This window comes from Prinia subflava, chromosome 5, assembly GCF_021018805.1.
Source record: "Prinia subflava isolate CZ2003 ecotype Zambia chromosome 5, Cam_Psub_1.2, whole genome shotgun sequence".
Taxonomy (NCBI): Eukaryota; Metazoa; Chordata; class Aves; order Passeriformes; family Cisticolidae; genus Prinia; species Prinia subflava.
In genome coordinates this window covers 24,785,966-24,811,258 of record NC_086251.1, presented here as the reverse complement: position 1 = coordinate 24,811,258, position 25,293 = coordinate 24,785,966, and the positions used below count along the sequence as shown (strand labels likewise).

At 42.4% G+C, this 25,293-nt stretch overlaps 1 protein-coding gene across 3 annotated transcripts in view; it reads right to left on the bottom strand.

The window, feature by feature from the left end:
- Window positions 1-25,293, bottom strand: part of AMBRA1 (autophagy and beclin 1 regulator 1) — a 127,369-nt gene that overhangs the window by 91,038 nt on the left and 11,038 nt on the right. For 2 of the 3 annotated variants that reach the window (XM_063398468.1, XM_063398469.1), the window contains exons 3-8: window positions 25,082-25,140; window positions 24,173-24,356; window positions 23,330-23,502; window positions 22,476-22,542; window positions 20,443-21,902; window positions 3,417-3,503 (exon numbers count right to left, since the gene is read on the bottom strand). In XM_063398468.1, the coding sequence (XP_063254538.1) occupies window positions 3,417-3,503; window positions 20,443-21,902; window positions 22,476-22,542; window positions 23,330-23,502; window positions 24,173-24,356; window positions 25,082-25,140 (2,030 nt within the window). The remainder of the gene's footprint in view (window positions 1-3,416; window positions 3,504-20,442; window positions 21,903-22,475; window positions 22,543-23,329; window positions 23,503-24,172; window positions 24,357-25,081; window positions 25,141-25,293) is intronic. The other variant, XM_063398470.1, reaches the window with a different exon arrangement.

Below are 25,293 nucleotides of genomic sequence, written 5' to 3'. Positions count from 1 at the left end.
TAAAAACTTAAGCCAATAAGCATCAAAGGGTAAGAGAAGCACAATCAGCTTGATCCTCCTGTATCTTTTATGCACTGTTTGATGAGTTAAACCTGTTCAAGCTTACATAAAGAAGAAGGCTTTGCCGGACAAAAGCATCACTTCTCTCTACTCCCCAAAAGACTTAATAGGCCAAATAAAAAAAGCAAAGCATTACAGATGCACATTGATAAATAAGGAGCTGTTCTCTCCTCTGGGCTTTCCCATAAGCCAAAGCCTTTGTGCATGTCTAAAATTAAATCCACAGTGTAACATGTACAGAGAAAAAAAAGAGGAACATGGAAACAGACACTGGAAAACATGAACAGTGGTCTCAGCAGCTCAGCAGTGTAGCCACTGAAACTTTTCTTTTTCCTACTATGACACCATGGGAAAATTTTACAGAAGAATATGAAGAATGTTTTTAGCAGTCTTCTAAAATTATGCAAGACACCCGAAGAAAAAACACGGTGATGCTTGTCAGAAGAAAGAGTAGGTAATAAAGAGTGGCCATAACCAATGACAAGATGCCAGATTCAGCTTCCTGACAGCACATGCTGTGTACAGTGAAGAAGATCTCCAAAGGCAACACAAGAAGCTTAAGCCTGATACACAGAGAGAAAGGTGTAAGGGATAAAATACTTTCTAGCTGCTTAAATTTTTTTTTCTAGAGATATATCCAACAAACACCCTGTGATGCTTTATATATGCAGTCCGGGAGCATATAATTCTAACTGAATGTTTCTATTTTAAAACAACATTACTATAGGTGTTCTCTGATGACAGTTTAATTTGATTCTTCTGCAGATTCTTTTCTGAGCCTAGTACATATGGAAACTGTGGAGAGTGACAGAAGAGCCAAGCTGACCTTAGTGAAGTTCAGCAAGGCCACTGAGAAATACTGCTGCAGTCTACATCAAAATATTCAGTCTAAATCTGAGAAAACTTAAAAAAATATTCTCCCCGCCTCACTGCTGACCTAGGTTATTCAAATATAGCACCATTACAGACAGCAAATGCAGAAACAACATACACATGCTCTTAAAAATAAATTTTTCAGATCATGTAGTTTATGTACTCTTTAAAAAAAGACTCCATTGGCGACAGCTTGGTCTTAAGGAGGTACACATATTTAATATACATTAAAAACACATCTATATCTATTAATAAACATCTATATATGTCTGTGTTTATGTGTTTCTTCCACCTTTGTTTCACTTTTCCACCTTGTTATTCAACTTCTCAAAGACAACTTTACATTTGGAACTTATGGTACTACCACAAAAATCCCTTCAAAATGCAGTAACACTCTTCTTAATCACTTTTCAAATTTCTAACTAGTTAAAAGGACAGTTAAAAATATCCAACTAGCCCAGCACACCAGTAAGGTTTATGGATGAAGACTCCAATCCTCTCCTGCTCAAACTTCCAGCTGGTACTGATCATGCCTCTATGAATCTCATCCTCTGAAAAGGACAGCAATATTTACTGGAGCAAACCAACCCTCTTAGAAGAGTTTTGAAACTGGACTTTTCTTCCAAGGCTCCTTAGAAACTCAAGCTCCTATAGCTTCTACCACAACCTAAAACCACCTGAATTGTCACATGAAGGGCACTGTATCAGTTCTAAAATGGATTCAAGTAGAAAAATATTTTTGACCATGTCCCTTATGCTAAGAAATGTCTCAGGCATTGATCCCTTTTCATACATTTTACTGAGCTTCATCATAGCAGACATTTGACAGAAGGGGAAGAAAAAATTCAGATACCTAAGCAGGCCCTCCTTTTCTTTCTTAAAAGGCAGCTCCCAGAGAGCTAGAATCAGTTCTTAAAATTTCTGCTCTATCAGTCTGCCTGGACAAGGCATTCCAGAAACAAGGAATGGTGCGCTTCCAGCAATATAGCAGCTTTTGGCATTCAAAAATTAAGCTGAACGCAGTAATACCTTTAAACTAACATTTGCAGAATATAATTTTCATCTTTCCAGGTAAATCAATCCTTTTACCTGCTATTTAACCAACTGCCATTTAGAAGCTTTTACATTTATCAGCATTTCTGACACGCAGTTGCCAAGACCTTCAGCAGTCACCTAGGTTGATTTCCCAAGGATTGTATACAAAGGCTGCACACTCCACCCTGCTTTCACTTCACTACACTTATGTTTACATCATCCCTAAACCTCTGAATTATCCTTATATGGCAACTTTTTACAATAAATGGAAAAAAGTCAAATATAAGGTTTCATCTCTACAAGGCTTGATCTACAGAGACAGCTGGCAAGGAGTTATTTACCAACACAATTACATCATCTGGCCAGTGTGCAAAGCAGTCTTTTACGTCAGAACTTGTACTTAAAAGTAGCATCTGTATAAATATGCAGATTTTGTGGTTAATGATGAAGAAAACAAAATCCCTGTCCCCCAAGTCCTCACAAAACAACAAAACTCCTTCAGCAACTCAAGACTTAATTTTCAGTGGTATTCTTGTACTCTTCTTTATGATAATTCTAGTAGCCTTCAATTCATGCAGCTATGCAAGAGGTTCCCCAAAAGGCTAAATCAGGTATGTTTTACACTTACTAAATTTCCTCATTCATAGGTTTCCTAAACCCATCTAAAGAAGGCTTATTTGTCATGATTTATTCTTTGAAAGTTTCCAAAGCTGCTCGCTGTTCACGATTCTATCATTTCTTCTGACAGAGTCTTTGGGTCACATTATCCCATCTGTTGCTTTCTTAATAAACTAAATAGAAACTGCAAAGATCATTTCTTTCCATTTTTGATAACTGCCACATTTGCTTTTTCTAGTCCTCTGAAACACTCCCACTTCTTTTGAAGATTAAGCAGCACTACAGGTGTTTCTATGTCTAATGTCAATGATTCATGACTCTTCAAAAATAATTGTCAGTATTTTGTTCTTAGTTAAGTATACATAACCTTCTGGCTATGCTCTCTCTTCTCCAGATACATTTATGGAGACAATTCATGCTTCCAAGCATGTTGTCTCCTCACACCAGCTCCTAATTGCCTTTACTGCATTCGTTCTTTCTCCTGAATAGACTATTTGGTTTTTTAATTCATTTTTCTTCAAAAGAGATTTTTAATATATTGATATAGCTCATTTACTGTTGGACCTGTTTGCCACCTAGTGTTCTCCATCCCAAATGATTTCATGAATTCTTATGCGTTTATTTCAACAATAATTCCTTCCTGTTTTCCTCATTTCCCCCCAGACTTAACAGCATCTGCTCACTTGTTTTGCTTTCTTTCCCCATGGCAAGTCATTAAGAAGGAGATAAGCCCAATATTAGAACCATTGCCAGAGGTTTCAGTGAGTTATACTGAAGTTATGCGTTTGCATACAAAACTTCAATGCCTTTAGCCTGCATTTAGATCTTACCTGGCTGGATCTGGGTAGATTGGATGTTCCCGGGATCCTGCTCCATCGTAGCGAGATAATGAAATGAGGGAAGACTCCAGCAACCTCCTGGAAAGGAAAAACAAATTACAACGTCAAAGACCATTCAGGAACATCTCTTCTATAAGTGACCTGCTTTCTGAAACCTCTTAAGACTATTTCTATCACTAGTGCAGAGAATTCTGCAACTTACTGAACCTCTCACTGATGCCACAAGTGTTTTCACCACACAAGTATTCAAAGTTTTATATTCTCACTGCACAGGAGAAAGAACACCTCAGGTAAGGAAGAAGAGTGGTCCTATATCCGCTTCCAGGTTCCAAGAGGAAGATGCAGATGTCACTTCTCTGGAGACAACCCATCCCAATGTGTCAGGTCTGTAAACACTACCACTGCATTGGCTATCTGTCAGATTCTTACCGACTTTAAGGGCACCACTGATGTCTATTGAATCTTGGTCTCAAATCTCTGAAAGAGAGGTTTTCAACTACGAAAATTAAAAATGTTCTTTTCCTCTACACTGTAATCAGCCACAGGAAGATACAAATATTCACTCAAGAAGTAAATGCATGTAAATGCAGCCACATAGCCTGAAAACGTGAGAAGTGAGAGTGAGCCATGAAGGCAGCAGAGTCTAAATATACAGCAGGAACACATCCCCCAGCCTGGCTTCTACATGCACCTCTGTCTAGCTTCTGTCATGAACCAGAGGGCAGCATTGTTTCAAGCCTGATTCATGGCCTGTTGCAGCTATTAGATTAACACAAGAGAGATGATTTGGGGCAGGTATAGAAAGTGGAAAAAACAACTCCCTAGGTTTATAAGATTGCTGAATTTCCTTTCAAGTCTTTCTGCCTCATAACTCCTGTTAAATTTTGTTTTCCAGTCTGTAACTTAATGAAAGCAGTTGTGGTTTGAAAGTCAAAGAGGTCCAACACCACATCTTTTCTGCTCACTCACACACACATCTCTTGAGAAAGATTTGAACCTTTCAGTCTTAGCCCCACACTTATAATCCTCCATTAGCCTTTGCAGTGTAGGACAGCGAGCATTAACACAGGACACAGGAAGAAGGACCAGATAAAATCCACACCCAACATTTCTATTTCTATAACACATCCATTTCTATAAAGACAGCGGAACTGGAAATGAGAAGTCTTTTTTCCTAGCAGCAGTCCACCCATCAGGATCTCAGGAAAAATTTTTGCTGCCTCCCAGCAATGAGAAAAAACTACTCCAATTTTACATTATAGATCTAGAATTCAGAAAATAGCAAGAGATTGCTTCAGTTTCCCAGTTGGAAAGGCCTGTGTCAGCTTGAGAAACTCAGCATTTGCTGCAAAGCACTGACACTATGCATAGGGCAAGAAATCCTGACCTTTCTAGCACAATAGTTGTTTGGCAACCATTTGTCTTATTTAAGAATAGTTATTAAATTTCTTAAACTTCGAGATTAATTAATTCCCCTGGTTCCTGGGTTATTGAGTCAAAAGCTCTAACATTCAATACTGCTAGGTATTATGAATCCCTTGGCTACCCAGAAAGTCATTATACTTCAATCCTGTCTCACCAAACCCTTCCTTCTGCTCCAGCTATATATCAGTATGTGCAAAAAAGCAGCCAATCCAGAACAAACAGTGCTACAGCTTTACGAGGTATACCTCAAGCTCTGTATCTGTGAGGTATACAGGTATATCTATTACTTGCATCACATATAAACTGCTTTAATTCCTTCTAGGGGAAAGGTAGACAGACTAAAATTAGCAGAAGGGATGTTCTACCTACTCAGGCAGCTGGTCCCTTCTAAACCCCTGGCTCAGAGTTCAGACACTAGATTACTGCCACTGCAATACCAACATGCTTTTGAGAAATCTGCTTTTCTAAGCTGCTCCAGAAACAGCATTTTGCAAGCAACCTGGATATGCCAAAGCTGCCACCCTACTGGAACATCCTGCCTGATTACTGGACTTAGTCAAGGAGAAAGAGCTTCCAGAGCATGCATATTCTGACAGGGTCACAAATCTAGAAACAGCAGCTTCCTCCTAATGTAAGCAATGCCTATGGTGTTCTGATAACGTGTACACACAAATAATCATCAAACTCACCCCTATCAAAAGCCTTGGTGCCTACACACTACACATCCCACCTTCTTTTCCAGACTTTCAGCATCTGTCCACTAAGTGGCATGGTAAAATCAAAGCCACAAGGGAAGATGTATGGCCCAGCAAAGCCAGTTAGAAAGAAATCTCCTGGTATTCTCCACCCATATTTGCCTTCTCACCTTTAGAAAATCTGGCAACTGCCTAGGATGATCATTGACTTTGAGGGATCACCTTCAGAAAGCATCCAGCAGCTATGCTGAAAGAAATCAAAATCTATGCTAAGCAGAAGACGCCGTAAGGGTGCAGGAGCAGGTCACATATCTTAATTACAGCACTGTAACTTAGTGTGGGTCTGCCAGGAGACCCTCTGCTTGGCTTGGGAACAGCACTTTTGGGAATCTGTAATTCTCACCACTACACTGCAACAGATCCCTGAAATAAATATTTCAAGTGTCTTATTATCACAGGTACTTGGCATCTCAGATGAGAATGGGTACAGCTAACTTTAGTAACCAACAGTTGCCTGAGCCACAGGATGGCCAAGAGTCCAGGTAAAGAGACTTCCTCTGGGCTTCAACAGCCCCATGACATTACCTGAACAGGCTGCAACTCCATCCCATGCAGCAACAAAAGCTGCTGCAGCAGGAGCATCTCCTTCACCACAAGGGCTCCCTTGGAAGACCAGTAGTTACTGGGTTGTACGGAACAGGATTACAAATGGTTAATACATTCCCCAGAACCCCTCTGAGCTTGCACTGTCCGAGTTGAATGGTCTCAGGGAAGATGGCCTTTCCAGCAGAGCCTTCCAAACCTGCCAAGACCAAATCCAGCTCCTGCACTACCTCACACTGAGGCACACAGGCCACATACTAGGGCCACATTCAGATCACGTGGACAAAGATAATTAGTTAACAGTAATGGCTAAAAGCCAGAGCTGATTTTATGTTTGATTAGTAGATGTTAATTATCCTACAACTCTGCCCTCTCAGATCACAGAGTAATGAACAGAGGGATATAAATACATATACACTGAATCTGAAAAAATTCAAAACAAGGCAACAAGCAATCTCATGAGATTCAGACAGACCATCTCTGTGCTTAATGCTCCAGAGAATAACAATATCTGTACTGAGGCAGGGTACTAAGCACAGTTAAAATCCATTTTTAACTAATTCATTCTAGACTTAGCCCTTGAGACCCAAAGTTACAAATCCAAATGCATTTAGTACTGACAAATGGGTTCCATAAGAGATAGATACACTGCTATAATCATCAAAGTGTCTCATCTGTGTCACTGGTAATGTAACCTACTGTCCCTCAGGAAGGTGCAGATAAAAATTCTTAAAGTAAGTCATGCTGCACTCTGCCAAGTCTTAGGTGTCACACTCATAGCTTCTGGCACCCAAAATCCCAAAAGAGACAGACTATTTGTTTTCAGTAAACCCAAGGTGAAAAGTAGTCCACAGTAAATGTAAGGTTGGGAGCAATTCTGATGAGGAGGAAAAACACAATCCATGGATCAAGAGAAGTAGCTCTGTTGCAGTAAACTGCTAGCCACTAAACATTTAAGTTTCCAACAGAGAAGCATGAGAAGAGAGAACAGAAATGCATATTGCTTGCATCTCATTTTGAAACACTTCAGCAGATGATGCTTGACTCCTGAATCCTTTCTCCAGCTTACAGCAACCTCCTCCTCTCCCACATCCCCCATTTTTGCTATCCAGATATATAACAGGCTAACACTAGGCTCTATGGAAGCAATTGCTCCACTATCTCTGTCTAGACAATATGAAATTGTCACAAATGACATCTAAAGTACAATTAGCAGAGAAACTGCAATTTCTATTCTCTTCCCCCGCTCACCGGGAAAAAAAAAATCACACATTATCATCCTCCAGGTTGTCAGTCAATCCTGCAAATGATGAAGATTAACTCTGCTCACCCTGAGAGATGCTTCTGTCCCAGCTTGCTAAATTAGGAGGAGGGGGATTGTCGTTTTTATTTGGTTTATTTTTTTTATTAAAACTACTACAGGATATAAATTACCTCTGCTCAGCAGCATTGAAATCTCAACTCTCTGAGATCAGGTTCCTTTTCTGTCAGACATCAACAGCTCTGGAACTGCTGCTCTACACTGGCTCTGGTAACTCAGGTCTGCAGCCATCACTAGCAAGGGGGTAAAGGAAGCAGACTCCAAGTTACAGGACACCTCTAGACAAGGGATAGAGAAAGAGAGCCCTGACACAAGACATTACAAGCAGAAGAGGAAGATTTTCAGGAATGAAGCCGAATGCCAGAAATTGCAGTTCAAGGGGGAAAAGTTCCTGAAGCAATCTCCTCATAGCAATCAGCCATTGGACTATAGCCCCGTTCTCCCCACAGGGGTGAGGATCACCACCAAAGCCTTTTGGGAAAGAGCAATTCGTCTCAGCAGGCTTTGAGAAGATACTTCACTGCAGCAAGTCTAACCTTTCAGTAATAGTTTAAGGATATGCAATCTATACACCACATCTTAGATTTGCTGTCACAGCATGAGCGTTACTCAGTAACGCTACTCCAAGCGACACTGAGGGAAGGGTTTTCCTCCCCGTCCAAAAGGGAGGTGTTAATAAACAGCACTGAGGTTGTTTCCTTAGAATCAAAAGGGTGTTCAGTCAGCTGCCATCCTCCAAAGCTGCTCTACATCAACCAAAGGCAAACCAGTAAAATGAGGCACTCTAAGGACACCAATCACACCTACCCCTCCTCTACTCCCAGCCTTCAGCTATGAGGAGAGCTTAAAACAGAAAATTCCCAGTTATCCTTTGAAGGGAAAGTATATTGATGACTCTTGGCAGCCTCTGACTTTCCTCCCCTGGTTTTATGTCTTCCCTGAAAAGACTTTTCTATTGCATATTGCCCATTCAGAGGTGAAAATTATCACAGTACATATTACATTCCTTTTTCAGCCCTCCAGTTTACAGCCAGCACTCAGTTCCCCTGAGCACTCATCCCTGTGAATGTGCTCCTGTGGATCCTCATAAGAAGGTAAAGAATAGCAACAGTTTAAAACTATATTCCCTTCAATCATCTTTCTTTTACAGCCAGGTAATGCATAACCTAAAGATAATAAGAAAGCTAAAGCATGACAACAGCTGCATGTTCTTCAGGTGTCCAATAACACAAATACCCTCCCTCGAACCTTGAACTCAATTAACTGTTAACAAGCCAAATTAATTCTTGGAGATCAATTACAGCCTTGATAGAGCACTAGAAAACTGTTTTAAATAAAAACCTCAAACAACCCAATCTACTGGCCGAGATATTCTTTCTTTCCCTTTTCTCAGAAGAATAGGAAAAAATTATTTCAGACATCTGCATTGTGCTGCCTACTTTCAAAAAGCAAATTGAAATCACGTAAGCAGAAACCATCAAGCATTTTGTTCCACAGCTTCATTTTCCATAAAAGTTTTGTAGTCCTTGTCAAACAGAAAAACACTATTGCTTTTCACCAGTTTCATATTCGAGCTTAAAATAAAAAAGCAATCAGTATGCAGTTCTAAAGATTGCCTGAAAAAATGATTTCTAAAATTAAGTTCTTAACATAATCTGCTCTGATACCTCTAAGCTACCATTTCTAGACTGCTTCAGCTTTCACATGGTTATGGTTAGACATATTTAGCCTGGCATCAAGACTTGATTAAGACAGGTCAGAAACGGATGATTAAGAGAAAAAATATAGTTGAACAAAAGGATGAAGCTTTTCTTAAGATAGTTGTAACCATCTAAAAGAGATAAATAACCTGAAAATAACACTATTCATTAAAACCTCAACAGTCGCTTTTATACTTCTTAGTTAGCTCCTCCATACCCTTGTTCACATCTGTACCAAACAACTCATCCTAGAGTTGGTGGCTGTCTTTCTATCCAAATCCTTAGGCATCCTTTTCATCACCTTTTTTTTTCCTCTTTTTTCTTTTTTGTTTTTGTTTTTTTGGGTTGTTTTCTTTTTGGTAAGTTATTCCATACAATAAGAAACCTTTATAAGATAATTTCCTTTTTTTTTAGGGAAAGGAGAGATGCAATATGTGATCAGAGAAGTTCCAAACACAGCCTTCATAGAACACTTTGGCTGTTTGTGGGAAAGAACTCGTGTTAACTCTGAAGGTGCAACTAGGGACAGAGAAGACATCCTCTTCAGCTGGAGGTGCAGAGTTGGTCAGAGGAGCAGGTTTGATATAAGGCAGAAGTTATCACAGAAAGTGATTTTTCTCCCTTCACTGATTCTCAGCAAGAATTCTGTAGAAAACAAACTGTAAGGATTTCTCAGTTGGAAAAGCAACAGCACATAAGGTCTTCACCCAAGATGGGAAAGAGTGCAGAGAAAAAGAGCACAATTACACAAAACAAGTGTCAGCAAGAGTTTGAACAGCAGAAATGAGGATTGGGAATTGAGTTCACCTAATTACAAGATGGAGATCAGAGTTTCAAGAAAAACATGGTTAATTAACCCTTTAAATTTACTTCAATTTAACTACAAAGTGATATCACATGATGAATTGTGCTATTACTGCACCTCTGCTCTTGGACTAGGAACTCCAATTTCCATTTACCACCTGATGCTGCAGGAGCTACACAGCAACTTTAGAGCTTATCACAGGGCAAGTGGGTGGCTTTCCAGAAAGTGACAGGTTCTTATGAGAAGACTCAAGGCTGCGCTGTTAATCTATTACTTCACCTGCTGAAAAAAGGCCATGCATCAGAAGAAAAGATGCATGGAGAGGTCCTCACCATACAGCATCTGGGGAATGATTAGTTCATTACTTCAATAGGCAAGAGGGAACACACATCCATGACAGACATTAAAAGGGTCAAGACCAGCTATAGCAAGCAGCATTGATTAGTTTTGGCAGTAACTAACTAACATGAAAAGAACAATGAAAAATCTTGCACTTCCATTTTGCAGGGGCAAAGCTTGAGGGACAGGAGAGGAGAAGAAATTAAAATCAGTTCAAGCCTCTGCACATGCTATTTTGGTCTACAGTGGCAGTTTCACACCAGTGCTCAGGATGGGGCAGGCACTCACACCAAGTTGAAAACAAACATCACATTTCTGCACCTAGACCCTTAACAACATGCCATTATACCAAAAAAATCATCTAGTGGATAAGGGTTTCTAGTGATCATAAGGTTTAAAGGCATGGCCAGAACATAGCCAACACACTGAACTCCCTCAGCCTGCAGCTTTACGCTTCTAAGGGCTCTTCTGCCTACCTTCATGTGTATGTCTGCTTCAAATTCTCCTTGTTCTGGGAGTTCCCAACACCACAGACTTTGTGGACAGCAGAAATCTCTGCTTACCCACACACACAGATCTGCGTCAACTTCTGGGATAATTACATATGACTCGTGTTTCTCTACAGGGAATTGAAGAGGAGGTGTCTTTCTTGAGGGGGCAGAAGCCATACCGTTATTTCCATAGGTTTCTAAGGCTAGGAAAACAGAGGTCTCATCACAAATCAAGCAATTCCTTTAAATTACTCTTGTTCACGCTGGAGTAATAAAGTCAGGTCAACAGATGACTGGCAGGGTAGTTCAGTCAATTAGTCCAGCCTTCCCACTTCGGGAAGACAGGGGAATGATTTCATACTAATGCATTTCAAGCAGAAAAATGAGTCAGTTTCCTGGCAGATAATGAACCCTGTTTATTTACAGCCTTCAGTTTCAGCAGGTGCTCTCTCAAGAAGAGCAAGGGAGGAGGTCACTTGCATCAGCACACAAACAGCCATTTGGTGCAATCAGTTAAATATGTATGTGGAAAATGTTTAAAATGCATGTTAGCTATTCAACAGACCAGAACAGCTCAACTGTAGAAATCTAGAGTCATTAGTATTTTGGTTACAGTTGTATTACTGAGTCAGATCACAGGTCTCCCTCTGTCCTCTTGCTCCAGGCCCACAGATTAGATGAATGCTGCCCTACTGCAAGTTCTCCAGCCCAGATTCCGTGATAGGGAGCAAATGACTGGATAAGGGCACTTTGTCCCCAGACACACCATGCTGTGAGCATCTCTAAAGAGCACAAAGAGTGAGTGCACACACGAAGTATATGTAAATTGAATGCATATCTAAAAATTACAGGGTTGCATTACAATAAAAAGGCACACTACACTGCCAACATCCCTAGCTCTTCCCCACAGTGAAGAAAGCTACAGAGAACTTCTAGATGAGCAAGCAAGCCTGAAACAGAAGGTCTGAGAGCCTGCCCAAAACTTGTTTCCTGGCAAAAACCAAAACCAAATTGAAACTTAGACACTTTTAAAGTGACTTACCTGAAGCTAGACTATAAGCTCAGAAAATCACAGCTAGGTAGTTTAAGCATGTCACAAGACCTCCATTAATCATAAGCTGATCATCATCTCCTAGACAGAATACAATTACATTAACTCAAGGCACATAGGTAAAAAAAACAGGAGCAACTGTACCTGGTCAAGTGAGCTTGTCTGGACATGCTGCCCACCCTGCAACAGCTGGATCAGGCGGCTGCAGGGAAGGTATGTGCAGACAGCAGAAGAGACATCCTAACAAAGGATGGCTTTCATGAGAGGGAAGCTATTCACACTTCTTCCCTCTCTGTAGGAAAGTTGAGAACTGATGTGTTTTATGGTATCCTCAAATAGCTATCTGTTTGAAGTCAGCTGTCTTTAAACTTCTGAACAATTTGTGTTTATTCAAGATCTTTGGACTACAGTCACCTCATATACGCATTCCTCCAAAAAACAAACAACCTCACAAAAAAACCTGCCCAAAACAACAACAACCAACACCCAGCCATCCAAACAACAAAAAACCCCCCACAACCCAATAAAAAACCCCCATACACACACACACACAAAACCACCACCAAAAAACCCAGAAACCCCATCCAACTCTAGATCTCAACAGAAGCAAAAGTAAAAGCCAGTTTGGAAGCATATACCTCTATAAACATCACTTTAATTTAAATTCAGTAAGCTTCCTTGCTGCCACACTGCAGCAGGTGAAATTCCAGAACAGTTCCCACAGAAAAGGCACTTGTAAGGAAAGAAGTTTCTGTTGCCTGGAGATTGCAGAGGAACAAACTTTACCCATTTCTTTTATAGGTGAGCTCCTCATTGCTAGGCTTGGACTTAGAAGAGGGGTGGAAGAAGGGCAGTGGTTCAAATGGGAAAGTACCATGAAGGTATTTGATAAGGAGTTATTTCTATACTTGCCTAGTTTGCAAGTCAAGCTGCCACAAGAAGAACATGGGGAAAAGAATTTCTTTTAGTCTGCTACAGTCATTGCTGCATATTTAAATTCAGGCCAAGAAAAAGAAAGAGCAGCTTACGCCTTTCTGCAAGTTTGGCGAAGGCTGCAGGTACATGTCCAGCTTTCCAAAGCACTGGGGGAAGCTCGGCAGCAGGGAGTGACCTCTATTAATTACTGCAAGAAGGGAAAGCACAAGGCATCATTCCTCTCGCCCATCAACTCTCAGCGAACAAGAATAGGGCTCTAGCAACCTTACATTATTCTTAAATCAGGAAACTAGCAAAGCCAGGGGAAGGAATATTTGTGCAAGAAAACAGGCACTTTTTTCACTTGTTCCTCCATGTAACTAGCAGCATACTGAAGAGCTCAAACTTCTAGGACTTCACCAAAACAGTCCTTCCTGCCCACACAAGGAGAGCAGGCTTGGTCTGGGAAAAAACCACAAAGCTGGAAGGGTGACAGTAATAACTCCAGAGCTCACACAGGCATTAACTGACCATTCAGATATCATGGCAGCCTCTCCTATAGTTCTGGCTATGTTTGCAGTCTCATGATAAAACTAATTTGTATTTTCTATTTTCAGTGAAAGCCAAACAAACAATAGTCGTCAAGTCTGTCCACAGCCTGCACATCTCACACATAAACACTGCTAATTATCATGTTCAAATGCTCATGTCACCTTCAGACTACCATTTCACTTCATGTTCACAACAGACAAACTAGAAAAACAGAGTCTTTGTTCACTCTTACCTGTCCTGGATAATGTTCACAGAAATCATTCCTATACCACACAGTTCTGGCTTTCTCCCCTCAAGCATGTCTCCCCATGCACAAACCCTAACCTCTTCTCTCTGCTTGCAAATCCATTTACAACTTCCATTTACCCCAACACTCTCACTAACTGCTGAGATATGACTTAGCTCTATCATCACCATTTTTAAGAATTGTAACAAAGCACCTTTGGAATGATTTCTTACCAAGCCTAGTAACAGCACAGCATAAACTCTTCCAAAACTATTGCAGTGCACATGGAGGCTACAAGGCTTGTCGGAAAAATCCTTCTTTCCACAGCACCGGGAAGGTCGACACACTGTAACTTTAAACAAAATACTGAGCTCAAACTACAAATGCCAGGACACAAGGCTAGCAAGGTTTCCACAAGTAATGGGTCAGAACAAGGAGTCAGGAAAATTTTGCTGAGTAGGACTATTTAGATTTAGCACAGGCCTCATGCCCACTGATGTGCAGTCTGAGCAGCCAGCCTCTTCTCCACAGCTCAGGTGTGCCCTTCTTCTGCTCAAGCCTCCCTGTCTCTGTGCCACAGCATATATTAAATACTTGAACAAGCAAGCCACAAATGCTGTAAACAATTAGGAAAAAAACAGCAACTGCAATGATTTTGGGAAATAAGGAATGGAACAAAAGGCAGAATACACTAGGTATGTGTTCTGTTTCCACCATAAAACACATTTTTAGCTTTATGCAAGGTAATTCTCTCCTGCTTTAGTTCCTCTCCCCCAAAAAGTAAAGTGAGTAGCACCACTCTCCTCTCTGATTTTGATGGTAAATGTCAATCACAGAACTGTGTCTTCCTAGGCAATTCTGTATCCATGGCAGGGGACAAGGAAGCGTTCTGCTTGTTTCGTTTTCAAAGCAAGGATATGAGTGACATTCACCCTTTCATTCAGTGCTTTGCACAGTGAGAAACTTAGAGAAGTCAGTACATGCAGAGATCCGATCAGCCTTGGTCATTCACATCAAAAACCAGAGCTGCATGTAAGAACCTCAGGTTCTGCCGGCATGATCTCAGGAACAAAAGCTGCAAAATTGACTGTGCTCTCTTCCATTTCATATACAGCACTGATCACTGCTGGGCAGGAATGGGGTTGCTCCTACCCTGTCAATCTACTTCAACCACAGACTGGTCCCAATTTGATCACAAGTCAGCACTGTATCTACAACTTAGAGCAGGAAGAGGCATCCCCTCAAGCAAGCAAGTCTTGAGCAAGTCATACCTATTCACACTAATTAAAAAAAAAAACAAACAAAAAACAAAACAAACAAAACCCCACAAAAATACCCCAAACATATTCTTTGGCTTCTTACGGAAAAGCTCCAAAATTTAGGTAATAGCTCCAGGCATGCTTGGAGAACAAACACAGCCTCGGGGGGAAAAGTGATTGCCCAGACTCCTACCAACATCTGCCAAGCAATCCTCCAGAAAACAAGCTCCATGTTATGAAAGTAGTCCGAGGGGGTGAACAAGCATTAAAATGAAAACAAAACCTTTGAGAAGGGAGACTACAAAGAAAGGTTTGCTCCAGGCTTGGTGGGCAATAAGCAAGAAGTCCAGACGAATTCTACAAGGTTGCCGAGGTCTTTTAGAGCTCTAACTCATGAGCATTTACATATCAGAAAGACAGCATACCTGTCTCACCTCAGATACACATCTACCTCTTTCAAACCTTTACAAAAGCCAAAAGGATAAGCTCCTCCTTGCCTGCATTTTGTATCAGAGTCATTTCCGTCTGCATCCCCGCATTTAGCCCTTTCTCCAAGCACTGAGGAACTCGCAATTGCATGGTAACTACACAGATAAGCTGCCATTTGGCAGTGGGGAGGGTCCTCAAGCTTCCCCTTATACAAGCACGGGAAACTTTCCATTTCAGAAAGGAGCAGAAGCAACATTACCCCCTTGTGGCAGCAAAGCAATTTGGAAATAAGGTCTGAGAGATTCAAAGGGGAACAGAGTAGGTGCTTCTCTTCACAGCTGCTGTAAGAAGAGCTGTATGCGGCTACAAGGCCATCAACGCTGAGAGAAACGAAATGAGCTGGAGTCAATGTACATCACACCACACAGCAAGAGCAAGGCAGGAGGGAGCAGAGTCCTCAAACGAGACCTGACAACATGAAAAACACAGATTTGTCCCTGGACCTTGTTACACAGTTCCAGGGAAGATGGTTTCACATGTCACTTGTGCAGAGTGCATCCAACAGACTAAAACACAGCAAAGCCTTTGGTGAACTGTACCAACTTCAACAAGTCAAATATATGCACAGCACGGTGGACTCTGCCTTTCATACACTCACAAACAAAAGAAAGGAGTTTATACAAGGGTCCCCAGACAAGAATTTCCCCACTTCACACATGCTCACTTCCTTTCTGCCTGTGTGCATGACAAGTGTCACCCAGGATGCTTCAAAAGACTTCTCAGATTTTCAGGTAACTTCAATAATGTATCTTATCTGTCAAACTAAATAGGGGAGGCAAGGTGAAAACATTATGCATTCATAAATGCAGGCACAGAGTTACTCATACCACAGCCTACAGAATTTGACCTCTGGAATGAGTACAGTGGAGCGGTTAAAAAAGTTTAACATAATTGCCAGACAAAGATTTTTCACGGAAGAATGAGGATAACAAGCATTTCCTTGTGAAATATAAGTTTCATGCAAACCTGCCTGGCAATAGAACAGAACACACCTTTCATTTGCAGTAATGTACTCAAATTTCTAGACAAAATAAACAGGTAAACCATATAAAAATTGTCCCCGTCATGTATTACAAGCAGCTAGATCTACAGACGACAATTTTCCTATTTCTTCTTTTCCCCATCTATAAGAAATGCTTCACTGAATAAGGTTTGAAATATGTTAGCAGAGACACACATTGCTACTTGCTCCTTGCTTCCATTCCAGAAATACTGTGGCCTAGTGTGCCATGCCAGAACTCAGAAACAAAAATAAATTTATAACTTAGTTATTTTCCTTTTTTTTTTTTTCTAAAAACCCCACACTAATTCTGTAGATGTCAATTGTGTCATACTGAAATAGCCAAGAGAAAACCTGGACCAATTTTGTTAGTCAGCATTGCACTGTACCTAGCATTAACTGCTGAGTTGATACATATTTCAGTGGAGATCACTGCTAGATTCTGTTTATCAGTCCTAAGAAGGTGGCACCAGCTCCTCTCAAACAAGCAGCTGACTAGAAGAATCCTCTTTCATTTCCTGTTCAGTTTTTCATTATCAACCTGAATTGACCCACACAGCAACAATTGCTTCAAGTACTTAGAGGATCCTTTCCCTCATTGAGATTACAGTATTAATACAATACCTCCTCGATCCATTTTTCAATTAACGGTAGTTATAAAAAAAATTAAACCAGCTACCATCTGTTGCTCAGTTATCCTTCCTTCATCCACATCTTTCCAACAGCTTCTATGACCAATTTTACACAGCACATTTCACAAGGCAACTTCAGAGATTTGAGATTCTTTTTATTTTGATGTTAAAAGTGAGGCAGACATCTGCAGGGGAAAACTCCCTATGTTTGAATTAATAAGATCAGCCTCAGAAAAGCTGAAGCTCAGTCTCATGAACTTTTGCTTAATGTAGACCATAAACTTCCCACAAATCCATGCCTCACCAGCACAACTTCAAGAAGCACGCAGCTCAATGCCACAGTGCTCTCAGTCCGAGCTGAATGTGACAGGAGTCCTTGTATTGCTGAGGCTCCCAGTGACACGCTTCTCCTAACACAGGTGCCAGAGCTGTTAGGTAGGAATAGTGTCATTACACGCTTATTAATGCTTTGGTGATTAGTCTAAGATAATTAGCCGAGGACCATGAGAGACTCTGCTCAGAAAGAGCAGAGTTTTCTCCTTACCCAGCTGACATAGTTGCATCAACAGAATTCAAAGAGCAGCCTTCACTAAACTACCCTGTTAACTTAATTGACCCTCAGTGGCAATGTTTTCCCAGAAAGCTACTTCTCTACTAGGAAGGCCATGTCAGGGAATGAATCCTGCCCATGGACTGGGAATGAGAACATACACAGTTTCCAGATACAATTCGTATCTTACGTTTTTCGGCTGACCTTAGAATATAGAGCTCAATTGCCCAATGAGGACATCTAATGGAGAGACAAAGAAGAACAGAAGTATAAAACATGTTATAAGCACATCTTGGATTCCTAAACTAAAAATAATCAGAGACTGATAGGCACAAAATCAATGTAAATTGTGTGCATCTGTGCCTATGATGTAATTGATACACAATCAATGTAAATTCACTGGAAGTGTGGATGCAGTTACCACTTGTACCCTCAGGTTTGAAGGCTTATCCTCCCCCTTATATTTCATCAGCACTTTCAGCATTACATAGCTTATGCCTCAGCACCCTCAGATTCCAGCTTTGCATGCTTCTGTAGCTTCGAAGATTAACAGACATTTTGGACTCCGCTGTGCAGAAGTGGTTCCAGCACTTCCCATTGTGAAAGCACACCCCAGGTCTGGGAGACATGAAGGCTTGGAGTGAGATGTTCACTCTATGCAAAATTTAGGTAAGTGGGTGCTTGCTGACTTGTTAATAGATTCACAGGATATTCTGAGTTGGAAGGGACCCACATGGATGATCAAAGCCCAACCCCTAAGTAAATGGCCCATATGGGGATTGAAGCCACAACCTTGGTGCTATTAGCACCATTCTCTAACCCAATTGAGCTAATCTTATCTCTCTTTCTATAAAGAAAAATATACAGCTAATTTGAGAATGGCAGAAAATTACACCTGCAGGACAGAGCTATCCTCCATGCAGGGTTCCTTTTAAGAAAAAGAGTTCATGAAGCCTCATGCCCACCCAATGCGTTTAACAAGAAAGGAAATTAAGTTCTACTTCAAGGAAATTGTCAGGAGCAACTAAGACCAGACTGCCCACTGCTTCCAGCTTCTTACCTCAGAACTCTACAGATAACCTCAACTTCAGTTACAAGGGAAGCAGAAAACCCCTGCCAAGCCTGTTCTTTAGAAAGGCCTGATAATAGAAGCAGGAGACTGAGGAAACAGGAGTCCCTAAAAGATTCTCAACAACCTCTGCCAGAAAGGTTTCACCTTACAGGAATTCCTCTAGAATTAAGCTCATGCATCGAACTACCCACTCCAAACCAGAAGTCTCAGCACTTGTTTGCTCAGGTGACCAGGTAGGCGAGTAACCCTTCACAAATGCTACAGCTACTGGAGTAGGCAGCAGCAACTACCATGGATGACAGGCGAAGCAACCCAGAGATCCAGTCATAGGACTCTTGTTGTTAGACTGATGCAGGCTGTGGTGGATTGAATGAAATGCCTTTTAAATTATACAGTTACCACAGAAAAGATCATATCTACATATCCCACTACATCTCACTGTCCAAATATGTGCCAACTGCTGATCTATAAGAAGGTTATTTGCCCCGTTATTTCTGACACTACAGTGACTCATACCAGAAAACGAGACACAGTGGAGATGACATAAGTATGTACCACTATTTCAAAAGAATGAGAACGCAAGACTTACTCAAGTGCCATTTTAAAGCTAAATTTGTCAGCTCCTTCTTACTTTTATGCCCTTTAATAGGGGACAAGAGGATATCTGACTTAAATTAACAGTAGGTAAGTTCAGGCCCAAGAAGTAGCTCCAAAGTAATCAGCCTGACACTCTCATTATGGCAGGCTATTAAAAAAACACCCAACAAAACTGGGGCAAGGATTTAGAAACAGATGAACAATTTTATGACCACCACCACTTACTTGCTATGCAACTACAACAAGAAGAAAGGCAGTCACTGTTCCAGCCGCAGTATAATCAGCTTATCTGCAGGACAGAGGAAAGAATTCCCTTTCCTCAGGCACTCCTGTTTACAAAACCTTCTTAGATACATCTCCATCCAATCTGGAAGTTTTGCTTTTCTACAGCTCAAGGCATTTGTTTCAGAGAAACAGCAAGACTGAACCTTTCCTCTGGTGACAGCACCAACCACTTGACAGAGAAAATGTGAAACTGAAATCCAGTATGGAAACCCTATCCAAAGTACCACTGTAGCTCTGTCATCCACACAAGCCAGTGAAGGCACCTTCACACAATGGACAGGTCTTTCCTGACACAAGTTCAATTCAGCTTATCCAGTTTCTTGTATCATATCTGAAGCAAAAGAAAAATATCTTTCCAAAAAAAAAAAAAAGAGAATCACCTTCTTAAAAAAGAAGACAGCAAAGCCTAAAATTTTCAGTGATCAGTATGCCCCCAGCTCAGGTCAACAGGAGCCACTTTCAAAACTTACCTCTCTTATCAGTGGCAAACCTACTGCATATAACCAAACCACTGACACAGAGCTTTGACTTTTTCCCCCTCTGGTCAACACTAAGAAAATTACTGTTAACCCTTTTAACTTAACACCTTACTCATGCCCAGTTTTCCATGCCAACCCTGGGCAGATTCTCCATGCATAGCACTTGATGATAGGGTGTGTGATAAGGGGGACAAAGGACAGCATTAACGCATTCTGAGTTTCCACTCCTCTGCAGGGTCTCAGAAACACCAGGAGCAAAGTTTACCCCAGAGATCTGCAAGAGCCATCCTTTGGCCTGTCTGTGCTACCACTGAGAGGTCCAGTCTCTGCCCTTACAATCTTCAGAATCCATCTGCAGCATGACAATAGCAGCTATAAACACACCAACACCAATGTCTCTATTTTCATGTACATGAATAGTACACAGCCATATGAGAAAAGGTTTGTAACTCTGAAAATATTGAAAAACCTCAGAATAGATGGGAAAGGTTTAAGAAAAAATAGAGGAGGAAGGGCAAGCATGTATCTTACCTCCTGAGTGAATCCTCCTCTGAGCTTTCCTCAGGCATTTCCTGGTTTAAGGCCTCCTGTGATACATTCCCAGGTCTGCTTGAAGCCGACTGGCTGTAAACTCTTTCCCAGTGCCCCGTCTCCTGGTTAAAGACCACTCCCACGGTCCTCTCCTCCTGCGGGGTGGAAGAGCTGCCCAGCTGCAGTCTGCTAGAGGCAGGAGCTCTGCCCTCGGTTCTCTCTGCAGGCTGCACCTGGCTGGTATTTGGAGGCACACCCTCAAATGTGCTTTGGACCTGCCCTGGTGTGTAGCTAGGCGTGCTTCTTTCCCAGCGCAGCGTGTCATTGTTAAAGGTCAGCAGGTTATGACAAGCACGACAGCGGTTCAGGTGACCCCGGGACAAATTGGAATTGTTTTCACTGCTTTGTGGAGTCTGCTGATGGGAGGGACCCGGTCGATCAGGCTCAATGTTGTTGTTGAGCATTTCTTGAGCCTGTTGTGACTGGCTGGGCTCCCCACCAATCCCCTGATCTAACTCCTGAAGCCGGTCATATTCCAGGAAGAATCGCCTCAAATCACACTGGAGCTCATTACGAATGCTGGCCGGATTGCTCGGGCCAGCACCACTACCACTGTTCACCTCAGCCCCCGGGGCCAGAAAGCCCCTCCCTTCTGTTGCAGAGGTATAGACTGACGCCTGGGAACCTCCCTCCTGCTGTCTGAGCACGGACAGCAAGCTGACGGAGGAGGCACTGGTCCTAGGGGGAGGCATGGCTTCCAGCTCGGACCGAGAGCTCATGTTCAGCACTGTCCTGGACCAGTCAGACCCACCCAAGCCTGAAGCCATCTCTCTCGCAGACTGTTGGTACCGGGACTGGTGGCCTGCCAAGGACCCGCTGAGGGACCGCCGCGTGGGGCCCAGGCTAAGGTTGCGCAGGGTGTTGCCAGCAGTGCTGCTCTGAACTGTGCTGAAAGCAGAGGGCCTGTTAAGAATCCCCTGCTCCTCCTGCGCTACGGATGCCTGCTCTGGGGGTTGGTAAGGCTCTGTCTGCACAGAGGAGAAGGAAGTGCCAGTGGCCCCAGAAGACGTGGAAGGTGCATTTTCCTGGTGTGGGAAGAGAGAAGAAGGAAGTCTTGCACTAGAGCATCGGCTGCAAAGGCACAACATCCCCAGGTGCTGGCAGCACTCTGCTGTGGGATAGCTGACTCGCTCCCGGAGCCTGTTATAGACAGATGCCCTTGTGTTCTCACTGGCTGGAGGCGGAGGTGGTGGTGGTGGAGGCGGTGGAGGGGATGGGGTAGCAGAGTCTTGAACACTGTTTTGCTCTCCCACCTGTATGCCAGAGGAGCGGGAGGACAACATATGCAGGAAGTTGTGGAGGAGGGGTGTGCGCCTCACAGGCTGAGACGGAAGGATAGCACGCTGACGATAATGAGGCATCTCTGTGCTGTCCACGGAGATTTCCACTTCCTCATCGCTCTGCAGAAGGAAACAGCCAAAGTTCACCTCAAGGCAAAATCCTGGACTTCCAAATAAACAGCAGAAAGTCAGCTACCAGCCTGGACAGATGAAAGGATATGCTAACTCCCCTCCTAAAGGCCTTGACTCGGAGGAAACCAGTTGAGATGACTTCTAAGTTCATTTTATGGATCTAGACAACCTCTTCCTACATCCCAGTGAGCTTTCACAATACACTGTTCATGAACAGAGGTATCAGTGTCTGAGGGTCAGCAGCTGAGGGGAGAATTGTTGATACCTCAGCTTCAAATCCAAAAGAACATCGCAACAGAACTAAAAGAACAGGATCACTGAGACCTCTGTCCCACCGTTAGTCAAACAGAGAGGGCAAAACAAACATTTTGGAAAGCACTTAATTAGCCACGCAGGTAACACAAGAACATTCATGTGACCAGTCAAGGTGAGACAGAACTCAGCTTAAGGAGACTTCAGGTTTTCAGAAAAACACAAGTCTGCTTAAAAACAGACGAGGGCTAAAGTACACAGAGCACCTTGCAATCAGCCAGTCAATACAAGTCCTGACATTCCCCTTACCTGCTGGTTAGAAGGGTTAACTATCGCTGTGAGCAAGTAGTGTCCCAAGGGATCAAACCGTACCAGCCTAAAACAAAAGCAGTGCCAGAATATCAATCATCAGTTCACATTCCACCTTGACACTGGAAGCTGAACACAGCAGGGGAGAAAACCCTACATGATATGTTTGCAACGAGAACATTACTACATTATCATCATCTTTTTATGAAGGATATCAAAAAGTTCATGCATTAAGAAGCACAAAATGTACCTATCTAGCTGAAGATTGCAGTTATTTTATAGTCCATAGCATCACTACACCAAAGTTAAAAGCTGGAAGTAAGTACTGCTGTATCAACTGAAATAGCCAGAAAATTTAAAGGAATAGGTATGTTTATATTACAAAATGAAACTGGTACAAAGAGAGAGATTAAATTGCCTCAATGTCACATCATTGTGTTATTTTAAATTGCTCAAAAGCAGGCAGCAGGCTTCCAGCAATCCAGTTTCCTCTACAAATGTGCCAAAGTAATAGCTCAGCATTCTGTTCCAGCAATTGCTGGGTTTTCTCATTCTTATGGCTGACAAGTTCAATTACTAAGCTTACAAATCAACATGAAGTAGATTCTGGACATTTAATGGACACATGCCCTATTACAAATATCAACAACCAGGCTGATCTATTACTTTCAATTGCTTTTCTTTCTGCCCACAGAACTGTTTTCTACCAGCTGAGTTAAGGAGCTGCAAGCAACACTTCTCTCCACTGCCTGAGTGCAGACGATGCAGCATCCCAGAGGAACCTCACACACACTTCCCAAATCTGACCATTTTTCCCATCCAAGGGTTCTCTTCACCCAGCAGCAGCAGCTCACCTGACCCGCTCCATCTCACTGGCCGTTTTCACCACTGCAAAAGGCTCCCGACGACTCCAGTCCCAGAAATGTATCTCATTGGCAGTGGCAATCAGCAGGAGCTGAGCCGTAGGATGAAAAGCAAGTGACGCAATGGCATTGTTGCTATCTGTGAACCAGCTCTCGCTTCCACCCTAGAGTGAGGAGTCAAGAACCACAAGCAGTTTGTCACAAAGTTTGCTATCGTTAAGTTTCCATGTACTTGCCATGCCTCCCAGCCCACCTAGAGCATTGCAAGGGAGGTGCTGTCTCGGCAACAACAGCTGTTCCCACACAAGGTCAAGGTTCCGGGTCTAAAATGTAACACTACTTGCAACAATGACCACAGATGTATTTTTGTAGGTAAGTGTGTCTCAAGCAGCCTCTAAAAATGCCTCAAGTCAAAAAAAAAAAAACAGACAAGCCCATGTGTTTTGTCTCTGTGTCATTTACCAAACCAGGCATAGCAGCAGCTTCTCTAATGAACAGGTCAAATACGTTCAGTGGAATAATGAACAGCACGTCTCTCACAAAGGGTAAACAGGCGCCTTGCACAAAGTTCTCCAGCACTACCTGTACCGCTGCAACCAATGAAACAGGCACTGTTAAGAAGTATGACCCACCTGGCAGGACTGAATGAAGAACCTGTCACCTCCTCTCTAGAGAGAAGAGGATGGTTATGGTCTGTTCTATGCTTTTGGACACAGGTCCCAGAAAAGCTTCCGAACACCTCTTTTACCAGGTAACATTTGGAAAACAAACTCAGCCAGAAAAAGTCACCACCCACCAAACATCAAAGGAACATATTTTTCAGGAAAGACTTACATGTAAATCCCAAATTCTAACCTCCCCATCTAGGCATCCTGAAGCAATGAGGCCTGGGATGGTGGGATGGAAGGTGACACACCAGGGAGTGCGGCGATGTCCAACCAAGGAATGAACACACTTGCCCGTTTTCACCTCTGTGATGTAGATGTTGTGGTTCACATGTGTGGAAGCCATTAGAGTCCTGGGAATGCAGAACGCATGGCAAACATTAGCATGAGAAGAATACAGCAACATTAGACCATGGTTAGCTTCATCTCAACAGGGTCCTTTCACACCTAACCCAGCAGCTCTCCCACACAGAGCTCAAAGGATAAGAGGCTACTGTTTCACCAATGGTCACAAAGCTTTTTGTAGCCAGATTTCAGGGTCAATGCAAACATGAGCTCAGCTGAATCTGCAAGCACAAGCTTGACCTTGAATATCAGAGTGAACATGCAGAAGGCACTCCTGAGTGACAATCTAGGGCACATAAATATTCCCAACTCTCCACACCGTCTCTATCACTGGCAAATCAAGTGATACTATGAGAGACCCCACCTCCATTTCTACTTCCAATACACATATCATTCTGCTCTGTTCTTTACTCCTAGATATCCCAGTGAATGTGTCACATCATTTGGGCACGTTGTATCCTTTACTCCCTTTAGTTTCTTATGGAATCCCATGGTGTCTGCACAGATCCTTTTTCCTTAGAACTTTGTGTCACCTGGGTACCTCAGAAATTAAACACCAACTATGCTCGAAGCTGTGGGATTAGGAAGGTGCACACATTCCATCCATGCGTGTCAGGAACCAGAAGTTTCATTCAGCTGCTCAGGACTGGACAATTCAATGGGCACAAGCCTCCATCACTTTTGTAAGTGTAGGGAGACTGCTGAAACAGGGAACGAACTAGGAGTTAATTACCTGTCTGGACTAAACGCCAGCAAGAAGGTGGAGCGTGGACTGTCTGGTAACTCAACTTTCTGAAAAAGCCAACAAAGCAGGAAGTGTTGCAAGAGTCATATGATCATACTTTAACTGTAAGCCACACAGACAACAAGGGGAACCCACTGCAGGAACATATCTAGTATCACATCACTGCAGGAACTGAACAGAGCCAGAGAGCATATCATGTG